The 22,028-nt window shown below is 35.2% G+C and overlaps 1 protein-coding gene across 6 annotated transcripts in view; it reads left to right on the top strand.

The window, feature by feature from the left end:
* Positions 1-22,028, top strand: part of BIRC6 (baculoviral IAP repeat containing 6) — a 186,551-nt gene that overhangs the window by 104,663 nt on the left and 59,860 nt on the right. For all 6 annotated transcript variants that reach the window (XM_074818251.1, XM_074818249.1, XM_074818248.1 and 3 more), the window contains exons 53-62: positions 166-274; positions 762-983; positions 3,973-4,753; positions 5,676-5,819; positions 7,581-7,710; positions 10,461-10,592; positions 12,922-13,089; positions 15,014-15,187; positions 18,652-18,848; positions 21,026-21,326. In XM_074818251.1, coding sequence (XP_074674352.1) covers positions 166-274; positions 762-983; positions 3,973-4,753; positions 5,676-5,819; positions 7,581-7,710; positions 10,461-10,592; positions 12,922-13,089; positions 15,014-15,187; positions 18,652-18,848; positions 21,026-21,326 — 2,358 coding nt within the window. The remainder of the gene's footprint in view (positions 1-165; positions 275-761; positions 984-3,972; positions 4,754-5,675; positions 5,820-7,580; positions 7,711-10,460; positions 10,593-12,921; positions 13,090-15,013; positions 15,188-18,651; positions 18,849-21,025; positions 21,327-22,028) is intronic.

Below are 22,028 nucleotides of genomic sequence, written 5' to 3'. Positions count from 1 at the left end.
TGGTGTGTATAGGAATTGCATCCTTATGTTAATGGCAATACTTAATTCAGTGTTAATATTGCAATTCTATAACAATTTCATTAGTACTTTTAAAAAAATACATGTGTAAGTACTTCTATTATTTCCCCTCCCCTTTGTTTTTGTTTTTTTCTTGAATGCGACAAGATCTGAATAGCCCTTTGCTGTTTGGAAGATTAAACGGTCTCTCTTCTGACTCCACAATAGACATTCTTTATCAGCTTGGAACAACTCAAGACCCTGGAACAAAAGATAGGTAATGTTATTTGGTTTGTTATGTGGAATCGTATACAAAAATAATCTGCTAAATAGTGGCTTGATATTACTGCACAAAACAAGACTTTTTGAAATCTGATTGTTATGTGAGAGCCCGACAGTGCAGAAATCCATCCTAGCTCTTTGCATCCTTTGAAGAGAATGCTGTCCCTCTTTTTTTGCTTTTATAAATGTGATTAAACTTCTGTTGTTCAGCTGACTTTTCTCTCAAATACTCAGACACCTGCTATGTTTTCTTTCTCTGTAGAAAGAAAGCTTACATTTGGCTGTCCAAGATAAGTGGTTTTAATTAATTTTTTCCCTGTTAGTGATCTAAGCCTTGAGAAAACAGAGTTTGAGCTCACTCTTGAACTTTGCTTCAAAGGAAGAGATAAATATATAAATCAGATTACAAAAGACAGCAAAGTAATTTGGTTTTGAGTGTTTCTTTGACCCCTTATAATGTACTACATCATCTTGCCTTCCAGAATTCAAGCATTGCTGAAATGGGTCAGTGATTCCGCAAGAGTTGCAGCTATGAAAAAAAGTGGCTGGGTGAGCTACATTTGTCCAAATAGCTCAACAAGAGAGTATGGTCTTTTGATGCCATCTCCTTCCCATTTGCATTGCGTAGCAGCAATTTTGTGGCATAGCTATGAATTGCTTGTTGAATATGATTTACCAGCATTGTTGGACAGAGAGCTCTTTGAGTAAGTAAAGCAAAATTTTGCATCATGTACTTATTATAACTGAATTATTTTGTTTACTGAAATGATATGACTTGAAGTGCATACATTGTGAAGTAGTAGTGGAAATTGTCATCCATGATGCTAATTGATAGAGTGAATACTTAAAGATATCTAAACAGGTAGTTTTGTAGCTCTAAACACAAAAGGGCACATCACATACTCAAGGTATAATTGAGTTTAAAAACAAAAATCCAAAACAAAACAGCAAATCCATGTATATACTTGCACATATGTGAAAGGTAAACTGTTGCATGTTTTTGTTTGTGTTTTTTTTAATGAAAACTGAGCTGTTCTTGTTGAAATTGAGTGTCTGTGGTAATTTTTCACAGTACCTATAAATCATGATCTTCATTAGGATCCTGTTATATAAGCATTATTTAATTATTCATGTTATCCAATCTCTAACTGATAGCTAAGAGCTAGGGGATGAGGGGATTGGTTCTGTGGAGTCACCACTTCTGTTCCAGCCAGTCTCATTCAAAAGAAACAAAGCACAAAATCTTGAACTATGAATTTGCTGGATGTTACTGGATTCTGGAAGAGTTCACTCTAACCACCAAATGTATGCTTTTAGTGACTCCAGATTGAAAATATATGAGCTAACATTCCTAATTTATGTTGCTTAACCATCTCTTCTGTTTAAACAAAAGAAAAAAGAGAAGCCACATAGCTTTGTTTCATGTGAATTATAGAAATACAGCTGTTAAATTCCTGTATTTAGTAAATTCCTATATTTAGTAAAGTGTCTTTCATTCGTACCATTGGATACAATTCCAGTTAATGAAAGAAACTTTTATAGCACATAACTTTCGTGTTGCCCTTAGGAAACATTCCTATCTTTCTACTACCTTACTCTCTCCTTTAGGCATAGTCAACCATTCAAACACTGGGAAATGCCCAATTTACGGGTACTGGTACAAGCTCTTGTGTATGCGCAGCATGACTGTCTTTAGATACATGACAGCAAGCTAGACCTTTTCCAAAGACACTTCAGTGATACTGTCATATAAAGAATTGTTAATTCAAAATGAGCTTGTTCATTTTGGGAATCAATTTAAGGATTTTAAATTGCAGGTCAGTTAGTCCTTTCAGCCATATATTTTAACAGAAATACATTTTCAGGATACATTTTAAGAGTTTTAACATTTGAAAAGGAAGAACTCTGATAAAAATAGACTTCCTGAAATGGATAGCCCATTTAGATTTATACTAATATAGAAGTGGGTTTCACAACTGAATTCCTGTGTTTTGGAGGAATTTTTTTGTATGTTGTTTTCATCACAGGACAAAATGAAGGAAAATAATAAAACTATTATACCTAGTTTGAGTATGCATGTTGCAATATAGCCCTTTTCCTCTACCTCCTGCCAAATAAAACCAATTCATATCAGCCAACATCTGGAGAAAATCGTAAAATACATTTTTAATAAATATAGAAGAATTCTTGTCAGACTTCTGTGGGTAAATAATTCTTCTAATAAAAATAACTTCTCATGTGCATTCTTCATCCTCTTTGATATTTTAAATTTTGAAATATTTTCAATGATTCTAGCTATAACTCCTGATTTCTCCTTCATGTGATATTTCACTTTTTTCTTGGATATATGTTCCCATCATTCCCATTTTCCATTTCAATATTTCTGCTTTGGCCAATGGATACTAATTTATTTCTTAGTTATTTTTTTAATATCTATTTGGAAAAGAATCTTATTTTTCGTAGAGCATTAATTTACCCAGAAAATTTTGGTGGAAGGATTGTGTGAATATATGGTTGGAGAAGAGTTTAAGTGTACCTTTATGATATGTGGACTTTGGGAAATTGTGACTATCTTCCCAAAGTTATGGGTCATTTGGTCGCTGAGATGCTTTATTTTGGACAGGGTTTTTAATCAACCATTCACTAGACTGGTGATAACTTTTGGTTAGACCCATGTTGTTCTAGACTCGTAGAGTCCCTTAGACTAAACATAGAATAACACTTCCATCCACAAGAGGGAAAAACAATCCTTATCTTCAAGTGTGATATATGATGATACATCCAAACTTATTTAAAGACCTAACATTGAAGTGGCACAAAGAGTGTGTTCACCTTTACATATAAAGGTTAAGATAATGTAACTTAGGTATGGTGTGAATGTACTGTGAGTGCAACTGTGGGGTTTTTTTTATAATACTTCACCTACTCTGAACAAGTCCATATGAAGAAACGATGATTTCACTATTGTACGAATACCACTTCTGAAATTTAAGGTGAATTAGCTTTTGCATTCAAGCTTTCGCCTTGGATTAGCATTCAAGCAGATAGTATTTGGATGGAAGTAAGTTCAAAAATAGGTGGGATTTTAGTATCTCTGAAGAATAATTCTGTTATGAACTTGTATCCTAAGTTCAGGTTGGGTAAGGATAGTGAGGGCAACATCATTCAACCAGCAAGATTGTTGCTGTTTTCATTTTTTTGCAACATCTTTAAGTAGAACTCTTACAAAGCAAATTTTAAAAATTTTTGGAAACATGTTAAAATACTTTCAGTTCTCACAAAGGATTAAGAGACCTTTATGTAAATGAGTGTATGTGATCCTAGTAGCTGCAGCTTGGAGAGTTGAAAGCATGAAGAAGTTGCAGTTGGCTCAAAAATGCATAAATTATGTGACAACTATCAAAAGGCTGAAGTGCTGTCTTTCATGTGCAGCATGCCAGAAAAGTTGGCTTATATCTATTTTAAATGCAGTATGATGAAAGAAATTTAAACCTACAGTTGAGGAATGCCTTTTGGGTAATAAATGTCCTTCTGATTTTGTGGTCCAAAAGAGGCTTTCAGGCTTAGCAGTGTGTTTTACAACAGCTTCTACAATAGGTAATCATAAATATGGAAAGATGTCTTATTAACCAATGAAGAAAAGGGAGTATGACTGGCAAACTATGTGTTGACACAATTTTCTGTCTTCTACAGGTCACTGTTTAACTGGTCCATGTCTCTTCCCTGCAACATGGTTTTGAAGAAAGCTGTTGATAGTTTGCTTTGCTCAATGTGCCACATCCACCCAAATTATTTTTCCTTACTCATGGGATGGATGGGTATCACTCCTCCTCCAATGCAGTGTCAACACAGACTGTCCATGACTGATGACAGCAAAAAGCAGGACCTTAGTTCATCTTTAACAGATGACTCTAAAAACGCACAAGCCCCTCTTGCACTTACAGAGTCTCACCTGGCTACTCTTGCTGCCTCATCTCAGTCTCCTGAAGCTATCAAGCAATTACTGGACTCAGGTTTGCCTTCATTGCTTGTAAGAAGTCTTGCTAGTTTTTGCTTAAACCATACTTCTAGCTCTGACTGCACTGCACAATCAATGGATATCACCCAGGACAGGCTCAGGAGGCATCATGTTCCACAGCACTTTAATAAAATGCCTATCACGGCAGACCTGGTTGCTCCTGTTCTCAGGTTTTTGACAGAAGTTGGCAACAGCCACATGATGAAGGATTGGTTGGGTGGCTCTGAAGTCAATCCATTGTGGACAGCACTTTTATTTCTGTTGTGCCATTCTGGTGCTACTTCTGGAGGACACAATGTGACAGCACAACAGACCACTGCAAGATCTAGCTTGCTTTCTTCAACTGTAACAACAGGGTTGACCACTCAGCAACGGACAGCAATTGAAAATGCAACAGTTGCTTTCTTCTTGCAGTGCATCTCTTGCCATCCGAATAACCAGAGACTTATGGCACAGGTGAGAGAGGAAAAGAAAAAATAAACTTTCAATTTCTTTATTAATAACTACAGCCAACTTTCAAAGCTCTTTATCTTTTTTAGCTTTCTTTAAAATAACGGGTTTTTGTAAGCTGTCATTGACTGGAAAAGTTTTGTGTAAAAGTTGTTAGCTCGTTAGTTAGACTTTGAAAGCATAAAAATGTTTTCACGTGGCCATCTAGTCCTATGTATAGATTTGTATTCCTCTTGGTTTAGAGGAGTAAACTTTAGACAAAATCCAAAATACTGTATTTAATTGGATAGGTCTAAACTCTTCTGAAATGGAATTTGAAAATCAAGCTTCATACACATCTGTTATATTAGTAACTTAAGGAGATTTCCTGGTAAATTTGCTTGTGCAACCACATACCCTGCGCCATCTGTGACCAGGGAAATACGGGCTATCACTGAATATGGCTTTTCTTTTGTCATTCAGCTATTTTCCTTACATTTGTTATCCTTGCAGACCTAGTTGAGTAAAAGTATTATTTAAAAAAGATTTTTCAACAGTAAGACTGACAATGCCCTGGGAACAAGTAGACTTCGGTAAAAAATTCAGTACAGTTCTCTGTTAATGGTGGGTCGTAATACTGCATTATGCTGTGGGAAATTTTTGTTTTAGGAATTTGAAAGCCCTATTTCCCAATAATTTATCTTCAGTTTTTTATCATTTTGCGTAGTCTATGTATTTAAAATTTGATGCTCTAGTCAGTGTTTTGAACTTTTTTATAAAAAAACCTTATTTGCTCCTGGTATTTTCTTCAGTGGTGCTCATTTCTGATCTGGTTTGAATGATAACTAGAAGGTAGATCTTAGGCAATGCCTATTATGCCTGCATAGAGTATATTGTAGAGACCTAAATATAAAAATATTTTAAATCTGATGTCATTTTGCATTCCCAGGTTCTCTGTGAATTGTTCCAGTCCTCTCCTCAGCGTGGGAACCTCCCAACCTCTGGAAATATTTCAGGATTTATTAGGAGGCTTTTTTTGCAGCTGATGCTAGAGGATGAGAAAGTGACTTTGTTTCTTCAGTCCCCGTGTCCAGTAAGAATTTTTGATATTCATATGGTGAACATGGAATAAATTTAGCCTTAAAAAAAAAAATCTGGGTATATTCAACTTTGAAAATGTCAGATGACAGCTTTTCCTACTGTACACATCACAGAATTTTGGAAAGGAATGTGTTGGTAAATTGTAACTCCGCATTTTAAAAGAAAATTTAAGGCACTGTTGTAAGACAAAGCCATCTTATTGAAAATAGACTGCTTCTGAAAGAATTGACAACTGAAATCTATCTTATAAAAGACTTTTTAATAGTATCCTTACACACTAGCAGCAAATATAGATACAAGTTCCAGTCCTTCCAGCAGTTCTTCATTATCAGCTTCGTTAAGAAACAGTCACAGTTCTGATGCTTCAAAACTGGCAGAGATCCTTCAGCATTAGCCAAAACACCACAAATAAATTCTTGAGTGACAAACACTTGCATTAATTTATAAAGCAGATATATGCTTTTATACTTCCACATGCTTCACCAGAACACAGAATTATAATTAATGACTCAAGTGCTATGCTCTCAATTAAAGGCTGTGAATAAAGAAATACAGGAAAAACAAATTATTAGAAGATCTGGTACTCCTATACAAGGAAGAAAATTTTTCTGCTTTGGTTTCTATTGTTCTTACTACATCTCAGAACTAAAGTACTACATGAGATATATCCAGGGAAACTGGATCAGATTGGAAGAACAAATACAGTTTTAGCACAAACATTTAAATATTTCTTTTTAACCTGGCTGAGATCAATTGTTACTATAGCCATTGGTAATGTAATTTGGTTTACATGCAACAGATTTTTACAGACTGTTACTAGATATGTAAAAGCAGAAAAAGTATCTTGAAAAGAAGTTGTGAGATAATTCAGTTTCTTCTATTAAAATCACTAGAAAACAGTCTCTCTGTTCTTATGATTCCTCCTCTAACATCCAAAGAGAAACCCTAAAAATAGTGTAGATATGCAGCATATACTTCTGGTATATCCAACAACATAACCTTTCAAAGATTAGATCTCCATTTTTATCTCTTTAGTTCTTACCAAACCTGTATTTTAGAAGCTGATTTCTGATCGTCATCAAGGATTAATTTTTTTTATAGAATATTGCACAACAGTAAATTGGTCCTGTATGTGAATATTAGTAAAAGTTCTCCTGATGATAGGAGGAAGGGGATAAGTGGCACTCACATTGCAGAAAAGTCTGTAAAAAGGTATTGCAAGAAAAGAATGATACAAAATGCGAACAGAGTTCAGGCTAAAATATGTTATGACAAAATATTTGAAATGCTTTAACTACTAGTAACGCAGCTATCCATCATGATAGCAAAAAGTAGACACTAAGTCTAGAATAAACTTTATCCCAAAGTCAGAGCAATAGAGAAATGAATGACATCTTTCTCTACTCCAAGTATATTGTGATTTTCCTAGTTTAATTTCAGAATTAAGTTTTAATTTCATAAATAATTGCAAGTCTCAGACACTCAATTTTTCTCTCATATACAGCTATGTAAAATAATTGGGTTTTTTAAAACAAATATGATATCATATTGTTTCTGATCCTAAAAATATTCTAGGCTTTCTAAGCAAATTCTTTTGAGTTAAAAAATTAAACTAGTCCTAATTGATGCATTTTTACTGTATACCTCCAAAGTTGAAGGATATGTCAGTTTTCTTTTTTATTATAAGGACTTAGTGTTTTAACTTATTTCTGAACATTAAAGTGATGTTGAATGTTGACTTTTTTCCTTTCAGCTGTACAAAGGTAGAATTAATGCTACTAGTCATGTAATTCAACATCCAATGTATGGAGCTGGACACAAATTTCGTACTCTTCACTTGCCTGTCTCAACAACTCTAGCAGAGGTTCTTGATCGTGTGTCAGGCAAGTTTGCAATAGTTCATGTTTTATTTTTTTTAAGATACAGTTTAAAAAAAGCCCCAAAACAAAAAACCTCCATAAACCAAGTCTGTCTAACATGCATATTTGCAGTGTTCATCAGTTATTGCTGAATATAAAACAGTGGTTTAAGTTGTAAGATTTTGCATATGCCTTATATGTTGCATGTGAAATGCACTTTTACTGGTCAAATACTATTTTTTTCTTCTTTAAAACTGAGGTGGGGAAGGTGGGATTTTTGTTCCCTTCTTTTTCTTGGTTGGTTGGGGGTTTTTTGGTTGGTTGGTTTGGGGTTTTTTGGTTGCTTTTTAGTATTAATGTGTTCTCAAATGTCTCATGGAATATTTGCAAGACCATACAAATGATACCGCAAATATCAGTCTTTAAAGACCCCGTCTTTCATCCAGCCACTTAAATATTACCACATTATGTCAGTTAAATATCCTGGAACTTAAAATTTTTTCTCAAGATGGAGATGAAATCACGTTGCCTTGAAAAGGATACTAATGAAGACTTCATCTACTTTCTGTGGATTTACATTTGCCTATTATATAAATGTTTGAGTTTGCTTACTAAATGGAGATTGAAAACCATAATTTACTTTTAGAGATTAATTTTATAATTATCTACAATGAGAGGATAATATTAAGGCATAAATTTGTTTGTTTTTTAAGTTCAGTACTTTCAGCTATACTACCTGAATACACATGGAGAGATGAACCCCTCTGTAGGGTACTGTTGATCAGGCCTCCACAGACCATATATGAATTTTGACACCTGAATGGTAGATGTCTTAATCTTAAAATGAATCCCACCTTGAACTCTAGTGTTTATTTAATAGAATAGAAAATAGAACTATATGTTAAATATTAGGTTTAGTGATCTTTTTTTAAATGTAGTTAAAAAGTAGAATTCATACTAAAGGTATCATGTCTGTGCCAGAGCTCTCTAGATAAAACCAGGCAAGATACAAGGTGATTCTCCTCAGGTAGGAAATAGAGTAAAATTTATTAGGTCATTTTACATCAAAAATCTGTTTTAAGCATGTCTAATTTAAAAAAAAAAAAAGGTAAAAAAAAAAAAAGGTAGCACTTCCTCTTTACTCTTAAGATGTATTTCTCAGTTATAGCAAAGAAAAGTCAAAGATCATCACAGCAATTATGATTTTGTCATATTGCAGATGTGCACTGAAGTGTGTGTGCTTAGTTACATGCTCATCTAAGTATGTATGTTTTTATATGTAAATATATCTGTAATTTTTTGGAACTCGGTGTAGATCAACTTTTAATTTCTGAAGCAGATCTTCGTGGAGTTCAGAGGAACTATTGCTTTTTTATATCTACTGAAAATCTTTACATTAAAATTATTAACAAATTCATTAGGGCATGAAATATGTTACCTAACAAGGTGATAGAAGTACTATAATGGTATTTGGCAGAATATGAGACAGAACAAGGTGTGCTTTGGGATATTAATTTAAAAATAGTAAATCCTAGAAAAATGCTTGAAGCTTATTTACCAGGGAATGGTTTACTATTTCTGATAGAATTCTGTCTTCACTTACTGTCCAGATACAGTCATGTATAGAATGTGACTAAGGTCTTTTTATCTTTGTGCAATTTATGGTCAGAATTAGTGTAATGGGTGGGATAGTCACTGCATATGAGGTAGAGATCTGTTGTTGAGTAGTGACATAAACTGTACCGCATAGCTGCCTTAGTGGTGTATTACAGTCAACTTGATAGCCAGTGCTAATAGGGACTGGGGAGGGGAATGTGATGATGTGATATACTGTAACATCCGTAATTGAAATTGATCAAATGCCGACTTTGTAGGGCACCGTAACTTTTGGGTTTTGTTACAGAATTGTTATTCCTCAACTTAACTGTCATTTTAAATTGGAAGATTTAATTCTGTAAAGGTTCAGGTTCTCCTGTTTCCATACCTCATCTAATGTGAGTTCTCCGATGGTATTAAAAGCTTTGTGGCACTTGTATATCATTCCATGAAGTCCATGGTTAGGACATAGTAAAGAAGACTTGAATATATGAGGAGTACACTGTGTGTTTGTGGTGAGGGGGAGAGAGAAAGAATGGATTGGGAGCAGAAAGGAAGAAAAGACTGCCATCACTGCAGCAATAGGAAGTCGTGAAGATCCTATGTCAGAGTCTGTCCCTTGGGTTAACTTCTTTTTTTCTTAACTACACTGTTAATGTCTCAAATTGATTATATCTTACTTTTTGCAAAAATAAATCACAAGCAGCACCTGCATGTCATTATTTTTTTCTCCCAGCCTTTAAAAAAAAAAAAATGGAGGGAGGGGAGACTAAAATCGTTGCTATATCTGCTGCTCACATCCCTTCACCATAGGAAGAAAATGTGCAGTATCACCGCAGATAGGATCATCTAAGGATGCGTACCAGTTGTTTGGTATTTTATTCACCTTAGTCTTGAGTTACTGTTGTTGGCTGATCAGAAAAACTGAACACCAAATCTGGGTATCACCTGAGTAGTACAGTTGTCACACAACAGATTTTTACAGGAAGAGGAGACCAGAATTACCATAATACCTTAATTCATAGATATTTAAAAGACTCTTTCTGCTTGGGATGGAACTCTAAGTCACTAAAATAGTTGAGAATAGCCTTGTTAACAGCATAGAAACTGTAATAAAATCAACTCGATATCTTGAATTGCCTTTCTTTCCCCTCCTTGTTAATTTTCCCCCTTTATAGATACACCCAGTATTACAGCTAAACTGATTAATGAACAGAAGGAAGATAAAGAAAAGAAGAACTATGAAGAGAAAGAAAAAGTTAAAGCAGAAAATGGATTTCAGGACAATTATAGTGTCGTCGTTGCTTCTGGTATGTCTTTTTCTTCCACCTTTGGAAAAATGGATCTTTCTTGGGTTAAAAGTATGGGCAGGGTGGGAAATACCTACCAACAGTTCTTTTTATTGCTGATGATGGTTAGAAAACCTGTAGTGCCCAGTTAATCTAACTGGCTGTTAGGCAGCAAAGGTTGGTTTCTGGTAGAGCTTACTTTGACATATTTGTACCTAAATGTGTGTGTCAGTGATACATTGTGGATGTTGTTGCTAGTGCATCTAGCAGGATTTTGTAGAATCACACCTGGAGCTTGAATTACATGGCAATATATTAGTATTTGTGTACTATTACTTCGGTGTGGGTATTACTACCTCTACCTTTTTGCAGTGGCTGGTGCATCAGAGTTTAATGACCTCTACTCCTGCAGTATGCTTTCAAAATAAAAGGATCCATATACTTTGCATAACAACTGGTGGTATTCAGCTAAAAACTGTCAGATGGAGATGTAAGCATAAAACCATGTTAATTCCACTTGGAAACCACAAATACAGGATTTTCTTCCAAAGCATTCACCTTCTAAAAACTAATGTGAAGATCCTTCTGAAATCATTCATGTAAACCCTTTTCCTCCAAAACTAGTATGGAAGTGATAGATTGAACATAGTAATTTTGCAGTGATGAAAGAAGATTAAAGTTCTGATGGTGGCTGTAGAGAACATTAGTCTTTTGGTTTGAAGTTCTGGTGTGCATGTGAGAGTGATTAATGAACTTCAAACTACTCTTTTCCTATCTAGCTTTCTGCTTTCATTGAGATACCTGAATTTCATTTACACTTCATGAAGGATGACGAAGAGATGCCAATTTCTTTTGACTTCTGGCACTAATATTTCTTAAGCTTTTTATTTCAGGTTTTTAGATGTAGATATAACTCTAAACTCAAGTGTTGAATGTGGCAGCAGTTTCAGGGATCTTGGTATATATTTAAAGCTTTAATTACAGCATCTTTATCTGAAAGATATTTGCAGTAGGTGCCACTTAAAAGAGGGTAAACATGTTTTGGTAGCACCTAAAATATCAATAGGTCCAAATGAAGGGTTAAAGCATGAATGAAGAATATAGGAAGAAAAAAAATAATATACCAAGCTTGAAGATGAGACATGGCTGACTATGCTATGCCCTATACCAGTTGCATCTCTGATCACACTGCCTGATACAGCCCATTCCCTACTTGAAAGAAGCAGACATAAGTTCTTCCTTCCTTTTGTTTGTATTTTTTCCAGTTAAGTAAAACAGTTTAAAAGTAAACTTATTTAATTTGCATTTGTTTTTACTACCTGTTTGTGAAGTCTTTTCTTCTTTTGCCTTTATCTTTTCATATATTCTGGGGTTTTTTCTACTGTCCTCAGAGCCTCATGCAGCCACTGTTTAACTTGCTTCATATCAGTGAAATTAATAGAGAGTAGAGATGATATTTGGAGCCTGATCTTCCTGAGACAAGCTAGTTTAGTATACTGTGATTATTGGAGAATCTGTTGCAGATTTAGGTGTTCCTACTGATCAGCTGAAACCAGAGTGTATTATTGCATTTCAGGTGTGGGGGGTGTTAGTTTTGCAGCTGCTCTTGGCTAATTATAAGGCAGTAGTTGTATGTGTCTTTGTATCTTGACCTGCTGGCTTTTTTACATGCTCTGTCATGTGCAAAGAAGGGTACATGATAGTAGTATAATTTCACTATACCTTAAGTCTATTTAAGCTGTCCCAAAATATGGAAGTCTTGCTATATAAGTTTAGTGAGCTTTTATGTACTTATTCTGCCTTTTCATTTTCATATAGTGCCTACTTTAAATGTTTTGACATAGGCAACTTTGCAAGCATGTTTAAAGACACCTTTCATCACATGTGGTACTGACAGTACTGCAGTTGACATCACTTTCACAGGCCAGACAAGTAGTTGTTATCTGTAGTCTGTGCTGAAATGTCTGTCAATTTAGAAATTTTTGCCTTTCTTGCTTTCAATTGAGAAATCAACCTAAAAAACTTTTACTGTAGGGCTCATTGCTAGACAGGCTCTTTAACTAAGGTTAAGAGCAGAATCAGAATAGCTTTTGCATTTTTTATGGATGATATGATCTAATACGGTTTGGTTTACATTTGGGACTCAGGAGGATGTGTAGCCTTGTAACTGTAAAAATACCAGGTTTATAATCCGAATATATTTTATACGTCAGTGCTATTCAGATGTTTAATTAGCCAGTGCTGAAAAATTCAACTTTTTTGCTGTCATTGAAGGTATTGAGTGCATTGCATCTTGGCTAACTGAAGTTACTAAATATTAGAATGACTGAATTTTTTACTTCTGTACTAGGTTTGAAATCTCAGTCAAAAAGAGCTGTTTCATCCACCCCTCCACGTCCACCGTCAAGGCGAGGAAGAGTGATGGCGGATAAAGTAGGTACCTCTTCCTCAGGAGGAGAATCTTCCAGCAAGACCATTAGTGTTCCAGTCTTTCATCTATACCATAAACTTCTACCAGGTACCTTTAATAACTCGTTTTAAACTTCAAACTTATGATCTTTTTCAGTGACAGATAGGTCATCAGAAAGTAGATGTAATGCTAATGGACATCTTTCTATTGAGTATCTTGAAGTATAGAACCCTTCTGGGTTGGTAACGTCTTTCAACTGGAAGTGGAGCATTATAACATCACAGTAGCTTGGCAAAATTAACAATTATGCTGATCTTCCTTGAAATGTAGTTCCTTGTTCCCAAACAAAATCTCAAAAACATTTCTACTTTCACTCAGAAATAAGAGGGGGATGGATTTGTAAGGTGACTCACATTTTCTTTCACCTGCAAGGCAGAACAGAATTGGTATTTGTGCCCTGTTATTTCATGTTCTGAGTGGGCAGCCAATTTGCATTGCTCTCTGGAAGATTGATTTGTCAGTTCAGGAGTATTCTTGAATTCCGTAATACTTGTGTTTTCAAAAGCAGCACGTTTTAAGCTGTTGTTCATATTTTCTGTGTAGCAGATATGTGCTCATATTTTATCAGCTATCTGGACAAAGCTCATGGCAATGTTATAGATGGGGCATAGAGAGAGCGCTCTCTCCTATAGTGAGTGGTGTGACTGGAATTCTGAGTCTTAGATCAGGGATAAAGGACAGGAACATGGGTGAAACACTTTAACATTATGCAAAAGAGTTTCTTATCTGTTTCATAGTATAAAAACAAGGAACCAGCTAGTGGAATTAAGTGGTAAACTTCTGATCAAAGTCATTTTCACCCAGTAGAAAACTAAATCTGGAACTTACTATAGAATTACTGGCTTTGAGGCTATCTGCTGGCAATTATTAGAGGAATCATACTTGGATTAAAATACCTGAAATTGATACAGTTAATGCTGCTATTTTGAAGAGGAGATCAAAACTCAGTACCTGTTTTCAGTATCTAGCTGGTACAGGTTGACTGTCTACTAATGGTAATATAGACCATTCTGGATTTGTGATCTGGTTGATCACGTCTTGCGCAATAGCCAGTTGTTACAAAAAAGAAGCCATGAAAAGCAGAATCAGTGATGAAAAACAGGGCAGAAAGCTTACTCACTTGCACAATGTCAAGACATTTTTAATTTTCATTGCTTAAGACACCATCTTCCACTGAAGAAACAGGTTGCTACTAAAAACACTCCTGGAACTTGTGCAACTTAAGTACAGTCAAGATGAAATGGGCATGCTAATTGTATTATATGGTCCAACTTTAAAACATTTCACTTCAAGTGTAAGCCTACTCGTTATCAGGAAAAATTGTTCTGCCTTGAGAGTAACTTGTAATTTCGGGGAAGAACATATTCTTCGTAAACAACAGAGTGGCCAAAATCTTGATTTGAGTAATCAGTTTGGGCTGTATTACATGTGCCTTTCAAGTCTGTGTTGCTGCTGAGAAAAGTATTCCTGGCAGCGCCATTAATTTTTTCTTGTTGAGTTGTGTCTCGACACAAGAGCAGTGAGCTATGCTTGGGACTAATAGGACTGGAAAAGAATTGTAGGTTTCTTTGTTTTCCACTTTTCTCAGCCATTTTACCTTATGGTCACCCATCTTTATGCCACCACAATTCAAGGGTGATTCAGAGGTGGGGTTTAATACCAGGGGACAGGCAGTACCTGCTTAAAATGCACATCAAATTACAGCCTTAGCCATTTGTTAAATATGCCAAGTGCTTGGGCTGTCAGCACAGAGCTGCCTTAGGGAGTGTTGGCATAGTTATTTGATAGTTGGTTCCAAACAGAGGGGGCCCCTTTTCCCAGGAGAACAAATGGTAAAATTAAGGCCTTGGTTTAGAGCCAAATAACATTTAGTCTACCTGGCATCTGTGGTACAAGTGATGAACAGCACCTGGATGCTTATGTTAAAATAACAATCATCATTTTCCTCTCTGACTCTGCCATTGTTGTTTAGGCCAACCATTACCAGCTGAAATGACACTTGCCCAGCTTCTGACTCTGCTGTATGACCGTAAACTCCCTCAAGGATACCGATCAATAGATTTGACAGTTAAGCTTGGTTCCAAAGTCATCTCAGATCCAAGCTTATCGAAAACAGACTCATTTAAACGTCTTCACACAGAAAAAGGTGAGTGTTCTTACTTCTTTGGTATCTTCCTTTTTAATCTGCATGGTCTTTTTGGACAAATTGGTTTTGATTTTCTTGGTAAGAAACAGCAGTTTTCTGTATGTTCTTGGATGATGTTCCTCAGCCATTCTCTACAAGACAAGTGCTAAACTTCCTGATAAAGAACAAATTCAAGATACACAATATTGTTGTTCTGGTTTCACTTTTCTTTCTTCATTGTAATGTTGTATATGATATGGTTATATGATGGTATAGATAACAGTGTATTTTATTTCTTGACATGTATACCAGTTCTCTGTAGTAAGTGTTTGTGCTGATAACCAGGGCAGATTAAGTAATGCAGGAGCTGTTTGAAACCATGTAAGTTATGGAAGCCTATGACATTTTTTATTGCAGCAACTTGGGTCCTTTAAATGCTTCTTTGAAAATGGGAATTTTTCTCAAGCCCATCTAAGCAGGTCTTGTAACGTAGCTTTTAAAAACATTATCTTTAACATTTTCTAATACGGTCAGTTTCTTGATAATGTTTTTTCTAACTGCTTGCTATCTACTTACACATAGTGCTGGGGAAGGGAGGTGCTGTATCTCAGGAATCTGGTTTGAAATATTTGTATATCATTCCTTTAGGGAAGGACTTAAAGGAATGGAACCTTGAAATTAAGCTAGGGTGATCTGCTGATCACCAGCCTGCTGACACAGCATGGAATTACAGAGTTAATCATCTGGCTGTTTTAAGGCAGGGCTTCTTTTAAAAATGTTCACTCGGTAATCAGTCTCTTTCTTGAAAAGATAAGAAACAGAAAGAAAAGTTGAAAAAAAAAAAATCTATTTTCTTGTTATCTGATCTGAGCTGAGTATTTCAGGACTTCATGTAACGTCTGGATATACAGATCTCTCACAATATTGAGTGGCCTTTCAAATAATATTTTTGTTTTGTTTTGTTGTCTATTTAAATTCTAAACCTACAATAAATATTTTTCTATTTGAGTAAAACTTAAAATCATGAGAGGAGTTTCAGTTTAGTAGTAGAGTTGCATGTGAAAACGTGAAGATCCTCTGAACGTTTATTAAGTTACTAAGCTTTTTTTTTAAAACTTGAGACTAACACTGCTGAAAATTTGACTTTGTGGTGCTGTACAGCAAAATATTAGTTACATTCAGATGTTTCACACTCACTACTCATCAGTTAAGAAGGTTAGTGCTACTGCTTTTTCATTACTAGTTTTTAATATCCATAGAAATCGTTCTTACACGTGAATATTTCCTTACTTGCTACTTGAAGTAGACTTTTTTTGACACCATCTCTGCTGGATAGATTTTATAGCTTCACATGATGTCTCTAGTGCTGCATTTACTAGTACTATACTTGCAGAAAAGTGTCATTTATTTACATTTTGTTCTGTGTGCTTCATTGCCTTTGTTTGAGATCAGCAGTTTTCCACAGCTGAAGTGCATGACTTCACTGAAAACTTGCAGACATTCATGGAGGTGAAATGGTTTAAATTTGGGTTATAAGAAGGTTAACTAAAGCAAGTACTGGAGAAGCATACTTAAATGTAACTCCTTGCAACAATATTTAAGATGTGAAAGGAATAGCATTATATTTGCACTCATAATAAGAGATCTGTTGATACCCGTACTCACTGATAACATATTTTTCAAGTGTCTTTTGCAGAGAAGCATTTAGTCTTAGTGATTTTTCTGTACATTGTGAGTATCTGTGTGTGTCTGTTTTCTTGTTTTCCTTCTTTGGGAAGGCTTACAGCTTTTAACAGTGTAAAATGGAGGGGTGAGTCTTCCTTCAAAATCTTTATTTTAAAATTTTCCTGATCAATTCGTGTCATCACAAGCAATCAAATTGTCAATCATGTTCAGTCTAGTGTGGTAGAATCCTCCACATGTCTGACAGAAGGTGGTCCCTTGCTGAGACCAACATGTTTGCAGATATCCTCACTGATTATCTCTGGTGATAGGGAAAACTTCCACAGAGGTGGTTTCTGCCTGTATTCTTAAGAACAGTAGACATCAAAGCTGTATGTACTGGAAGTGTTATGTTTGGGCTCTTTTGTACAAGGATTATCCTGCTTTCAAAGTGTATGTGACCTTTTCTATTTCTCATAGTCCATCACATTGAATTAGGGTGAATTGACGTACATATTCCTACATATTCCTCATTTGAGCTTGTTAAATTCAATACTTTTATCATATTGCTCCTCCCCCAGCATATGCGTGATGTCCTTGTCACCTGGTGCTTCTTGCACATTTAAAAGTTGAGAATTGGGATGGAGAAACACCTGCTGTTTCCTATTCCCTTTGAAATTAGAGAAGAAAATGTTTTAAAAGATAAAGTATCTGTGGTTAAAACTTTAAAAAGTTCATTTTGGTAGCTGCGAGAATTATGCTTTCACATGCTTCTGCATTTTTATAAGTATATAATAAATGATACTGTGTGCATAGAAACATTTTAAGTATAATCATGGATTTTCAGCTGAGTGTCAGGCTGCTCACAGCAAAGAAATACTAAGACCACTTGATCTATGCTGCCTTCTGATGTGGGTATACTGTGAAGGCTTTGAGGACCACTGCGTTATAGTATTTAACAACATACTCTGCAATATGGATTTTTTTTAGCTGAAATACATTGAATATTGACTGTGAAGTTTACCTGTGGTAACAAGCAAAGAGGGTTGATTTTTGGCAAAATTGATTGTGGTAGGGTTCTGTATATATAACCTCTGTGCATCAGTGTATAAAATGATCTTTTTTTTTTTTTTTTGTCTGTTGTACAAGATATTAGGGTGCTTAGTCATAAACTGGGAGGATGGAGCCTAATAGAAAGTTGAAAATAGAGATGTTGAGCTTTTTTTTTATGAGGAAGAATAGAATTAAATTTCACAGCTTTGTCAGAGGGGCATTTTGACACCTCAGTGAGATGTGAGAATGATAGGTATGGTGAGTGATAGGTGATATGACTTCATGGATGGTGAGTTAAATAATGGGAAAGGGGAAACTAAAAAAAAATTCTTGTTCAGCATTTTTGAGGAAAAATAAAGACTAATTTAAGTAAGGTTATCTTCCCTTTCTTCAGCTATAAACTATTCATCGAGAGTAACAAACTTACCTCCTAGATGAAAGACAGTTAAAAAATGTCATAATTCCAATGTTAACAAAATCTTGAAGGTATAGATCAAATTCTAGTAAAACATAAATTTCTAGTAATTAACATGTAACCCTGTATAAATAATCCCAAGTTATGACATGGATCTTGCCATCACTGAAAAAAGGTACCTCGAATACTTTTACTTTCTTTTGATATTCTTGTACTCATTCATTTCAGGTTCTCGACTCAGGTTTTGCTTAAGAAGGAACTGATACTTTTTAAGTCCACTTTTAAATGAGGATGAAGAAATAAACACAGTATTGATGATGATGTGTTAATTTCTCTTACCTCTGTGTTTTTGTAGAGCATGCAGACTTACTGGGACCTTGCCCTGAAGATGAAGCTATCAGTCCTGGGGATGAGTGTATGGATGCAGTTCTAGATGAATCGCTGCTTGAAACCTGTCCCATTCAGTCTCCACTGCAAGTTTTTGCAGGAATGGGTGGATTGGCCCTTATTGCTGAGAGACTCCCCATGCTTTATCCCGATGTAATTCAACAAGTGAGTGAAAAAATCAGTGTAGAAGAACTTGTGAAGAGTGGTTTGTTTCTTTAAGGACATATTTCTCTATGGTTCAGTTTGACACCTCAGTTATGTGGAGAAGCTGCTTTAAAATAGGCAAGTGCGTAACTCCACAGCCCAGTCCAGCTATACATGCTGCTTCCCTATGCATGTTATAGGCTGCTTGAGTAGCACTGTCCTCGTGGAACAAAAGCATGAATTCAGTTGCTGCTTGCCTCGCTTTTATTACTGCACCCGCCAAAATATTTTATGAATAACATGAAGTTGCTGATGTACTATGAAGCCATACTTGCTTATCATTTAATTGCTCATGTAAAAGTAGCCTCAGAGATTTTTTTTATGGTTAAGTGAAATTTAGTTCTCAAAGCAGATTACATAATTTTATTTTAGATTTATTATTATAGGTAATTAACTGTATAATCTTAATTATCTTTATTTTCATAAATATATTTAAATAAAATAATAAATAATATATGTTATTTCTTTGCATACTTATGTATAGAATTTCACTGGAGGCACAGATAGGCGTTTCAAAAGTGTCAGTAGTGGCATTAGTGCAGAATTACTCCTTTGACTGCTGTTCTAGGTACACAATTTTTATTAAAAAGGGAAGTAATAACCTGTGAATTATTCAAATTCTGTTTGGCTATATTTTTGAAAGTTTTGGCTGATACTCCTAACAGGAAAGATTGTGAATATTTATTCCCTGTGAAAGTAAGTTAATCATGAATTAAGGGTGCTTTTCAGTACCCTGAGTGCAAAGCTATGACAGGAATGGGAATCCTGTAGTGAGATCGGATAATTAATATTAATCCTGTGTTTAATAGTTACGCGAAGATGTTTTAGAGGTCCAGTATCAAGCCTGTTCAAAAATTAAAAGTTAAGGAAGTGTGTTCACATAAACAATTACTGTATTTTTGAAATCCAAGAGAGTTAATGTGTACTCTGTATTGAAGAAGACTGATTCATGGAATTTTGCAACCGATGAAAGGCAATTTATGACCATGAGAAATTTCATCCCTTTTGTTCCTTCTTCTTCTGTAGTCCTGGAAAGTTACTTTCTTTTCACAATTTTTTAGCTTGAGATATAAGTTTGAATTCAAATGCTGAATAAGAATTCTGTGATCCATAAAAATTAAGTACAATAATATCAAATAGAAGATTCGGAATGAAGACTGATGAATTCTCCAGACACTTCATTTTTTAATTTTATATTTCTCAAAGTCACTGATACTTTTGATTCTCTTAATGTGTAGATGATTGGAATAAATGCAGTTAAACATGGCTTTGACTTTTAATTATGAATTTGGTATTCTGAATAAATTCTGCAAGGGTTTTTCAGATTAATCTCTTCCAGTTTAGATCAGTGTGGTGATAAATACTAAAATTTTAAATATGATTGCATTAGTTCATCTGAATAGCATAAAAGCCTGAAACGTCTCTGATGTTTAATTATGAGAGGGACCTGTCATACCTTCATTTTAACTGCGTGTACAACTGTTTCTTGGGGAACTGTACAACTGTTACCCCTTAAACTCTGGTTCCCATTATCATGCCTCGCTGCATAGTCCTCTGTGCAGTGTTACTTCATAAAATAGAACAGTGAACCACTGTGTTAGAGCATAATAGTAATAAAGCCTGCCGAATCAATCAAAAGCCCAAAAGGAGTACATGAGTTGCTACAAGACTGCTAAGATACCCAAGTTGCTTCTTAGTTTTTAAAGGTATTAGGATTAATTATTCTCCTTTTTGGAATATGTAATTAAAAATTAAACACCTGAGTTCACACTCAATGCTTAATGTTAAAAATAAAAGGGGCATTTCTTATTTAACAGTCTGATATATAAACTAATCTTTGTATAGTTTATTTCAGTGTAATTTATGTCTCCTACACCTCTAGACTTTAAGCAATACATTTTAACTGAGGATTTTAGGTTGGCAAAATATTTGTTTGCTTCTGTAGGGAGGACTTTCTAGGAACTGTATTGAAAATGCAACAAGTATGCCCTTTTTAGCCGTGGTAGTGAATTTCATGTGACTTTTTAACAGTGTCCTGAATTAAGATTGTATGTCCTTTAGATCCTAACTTTAATAAAATTTTTGCTTAGGTGATTAACTGAATGACTACCAAATTTTTTTTGTTTCTGTTGGTTAAGGTGAGCACTCCAGTGGTTACATCGACCACACAGGAAAAGCAGAAGGACAGTGATCAGTTTGAATGGGTTACCATTGAACAGTCAGGGGAATTGGTGTATGAAGCACCAGAAACAATTGCTGCAGAACCTCCACCGATCAAGTCAACAGTTCAGACTATGTCTCCCATACCTGCGCATTCTTTGGCTGCCTTTGGTTTATTTCTTCGTCTCCCGGGCTATGCTGAGGTGCTGCTAAAAGAACGGAAACATGCTCAGTGTCTGTTGAGATTGGTGTTGGGAGTTACAGATGATGGTGAAGGAAGTATGTGCTGCAATTACTATGTTTCTTTGTAGTCCACAGCTAGATCATTTTACTTAAATTTGTTTACACTGTAATGCTTTTAGCAGGAAGTTAGAATTGGTTTATGCAGAACTCTGTTACTAGTATCTTTGATAGTCTGTTGTCTCTAAATATTAAATTCTGTCTGGCAGAGTTTTGTCACATCAGTATTCAAGTGTTCTCATCTAGATGTTAGAGTAATTGTAAAATAACTGCTGATAAAACTTAAAATGACACTGTCAAGATAACAGTGCATTCAGACAACGATCTGAGTAGCTGGGTATGCTCGACTAATTGAGCAAACATCGCATAATTCTGCAACCAAATTCAGAATACTATGGATAGCAGCATAGCTATAGCAGATGTTGAATAATACTGTTTTAGAAAAGGAGAGAAAGATCTAAAGATCTCGGCAATCAAATTAGCTGAGCAGGAGCTCTACCTTAGTGGTGTGAGTTCAGAGGAAGAAATGGAATATTCTTCGACGAACAGATGAGCCAAGAGACAATTTGTAGTCAGTGTCTTTGCAACCCAACCTGGAATTCTGCATGTAGTTCTAATATTTGTATTTCTTAGTGTTTTGAAAAACCGGAAGAGTGTATGTGAAAGATGTTTTAGTAATTTTAAGACATTCCCTTTCATTATGACTTTGAAAAGAATGCTGTTTTTTCTATGCAACAGTCA

The sequence above is a fragment of the Strix aluco genome, chromosome 3 (assembly GCF_031877795.1).
Source record: "Strix aluco isolate bStrAlu1 chromosome 3, bStrAlu1.hap1, whole genome shotgun sequence".
NCBI classification, from domain to species: Eukaryota; Metazoa; Chordata; class Aves; order Strigiformes; family Strigidae; genus Strix; species Strix aluco.
Note: the sequence above shows the minus strand (reverse complement) of the source record. Positions and strands in the feature narration are given on the sequence as shown.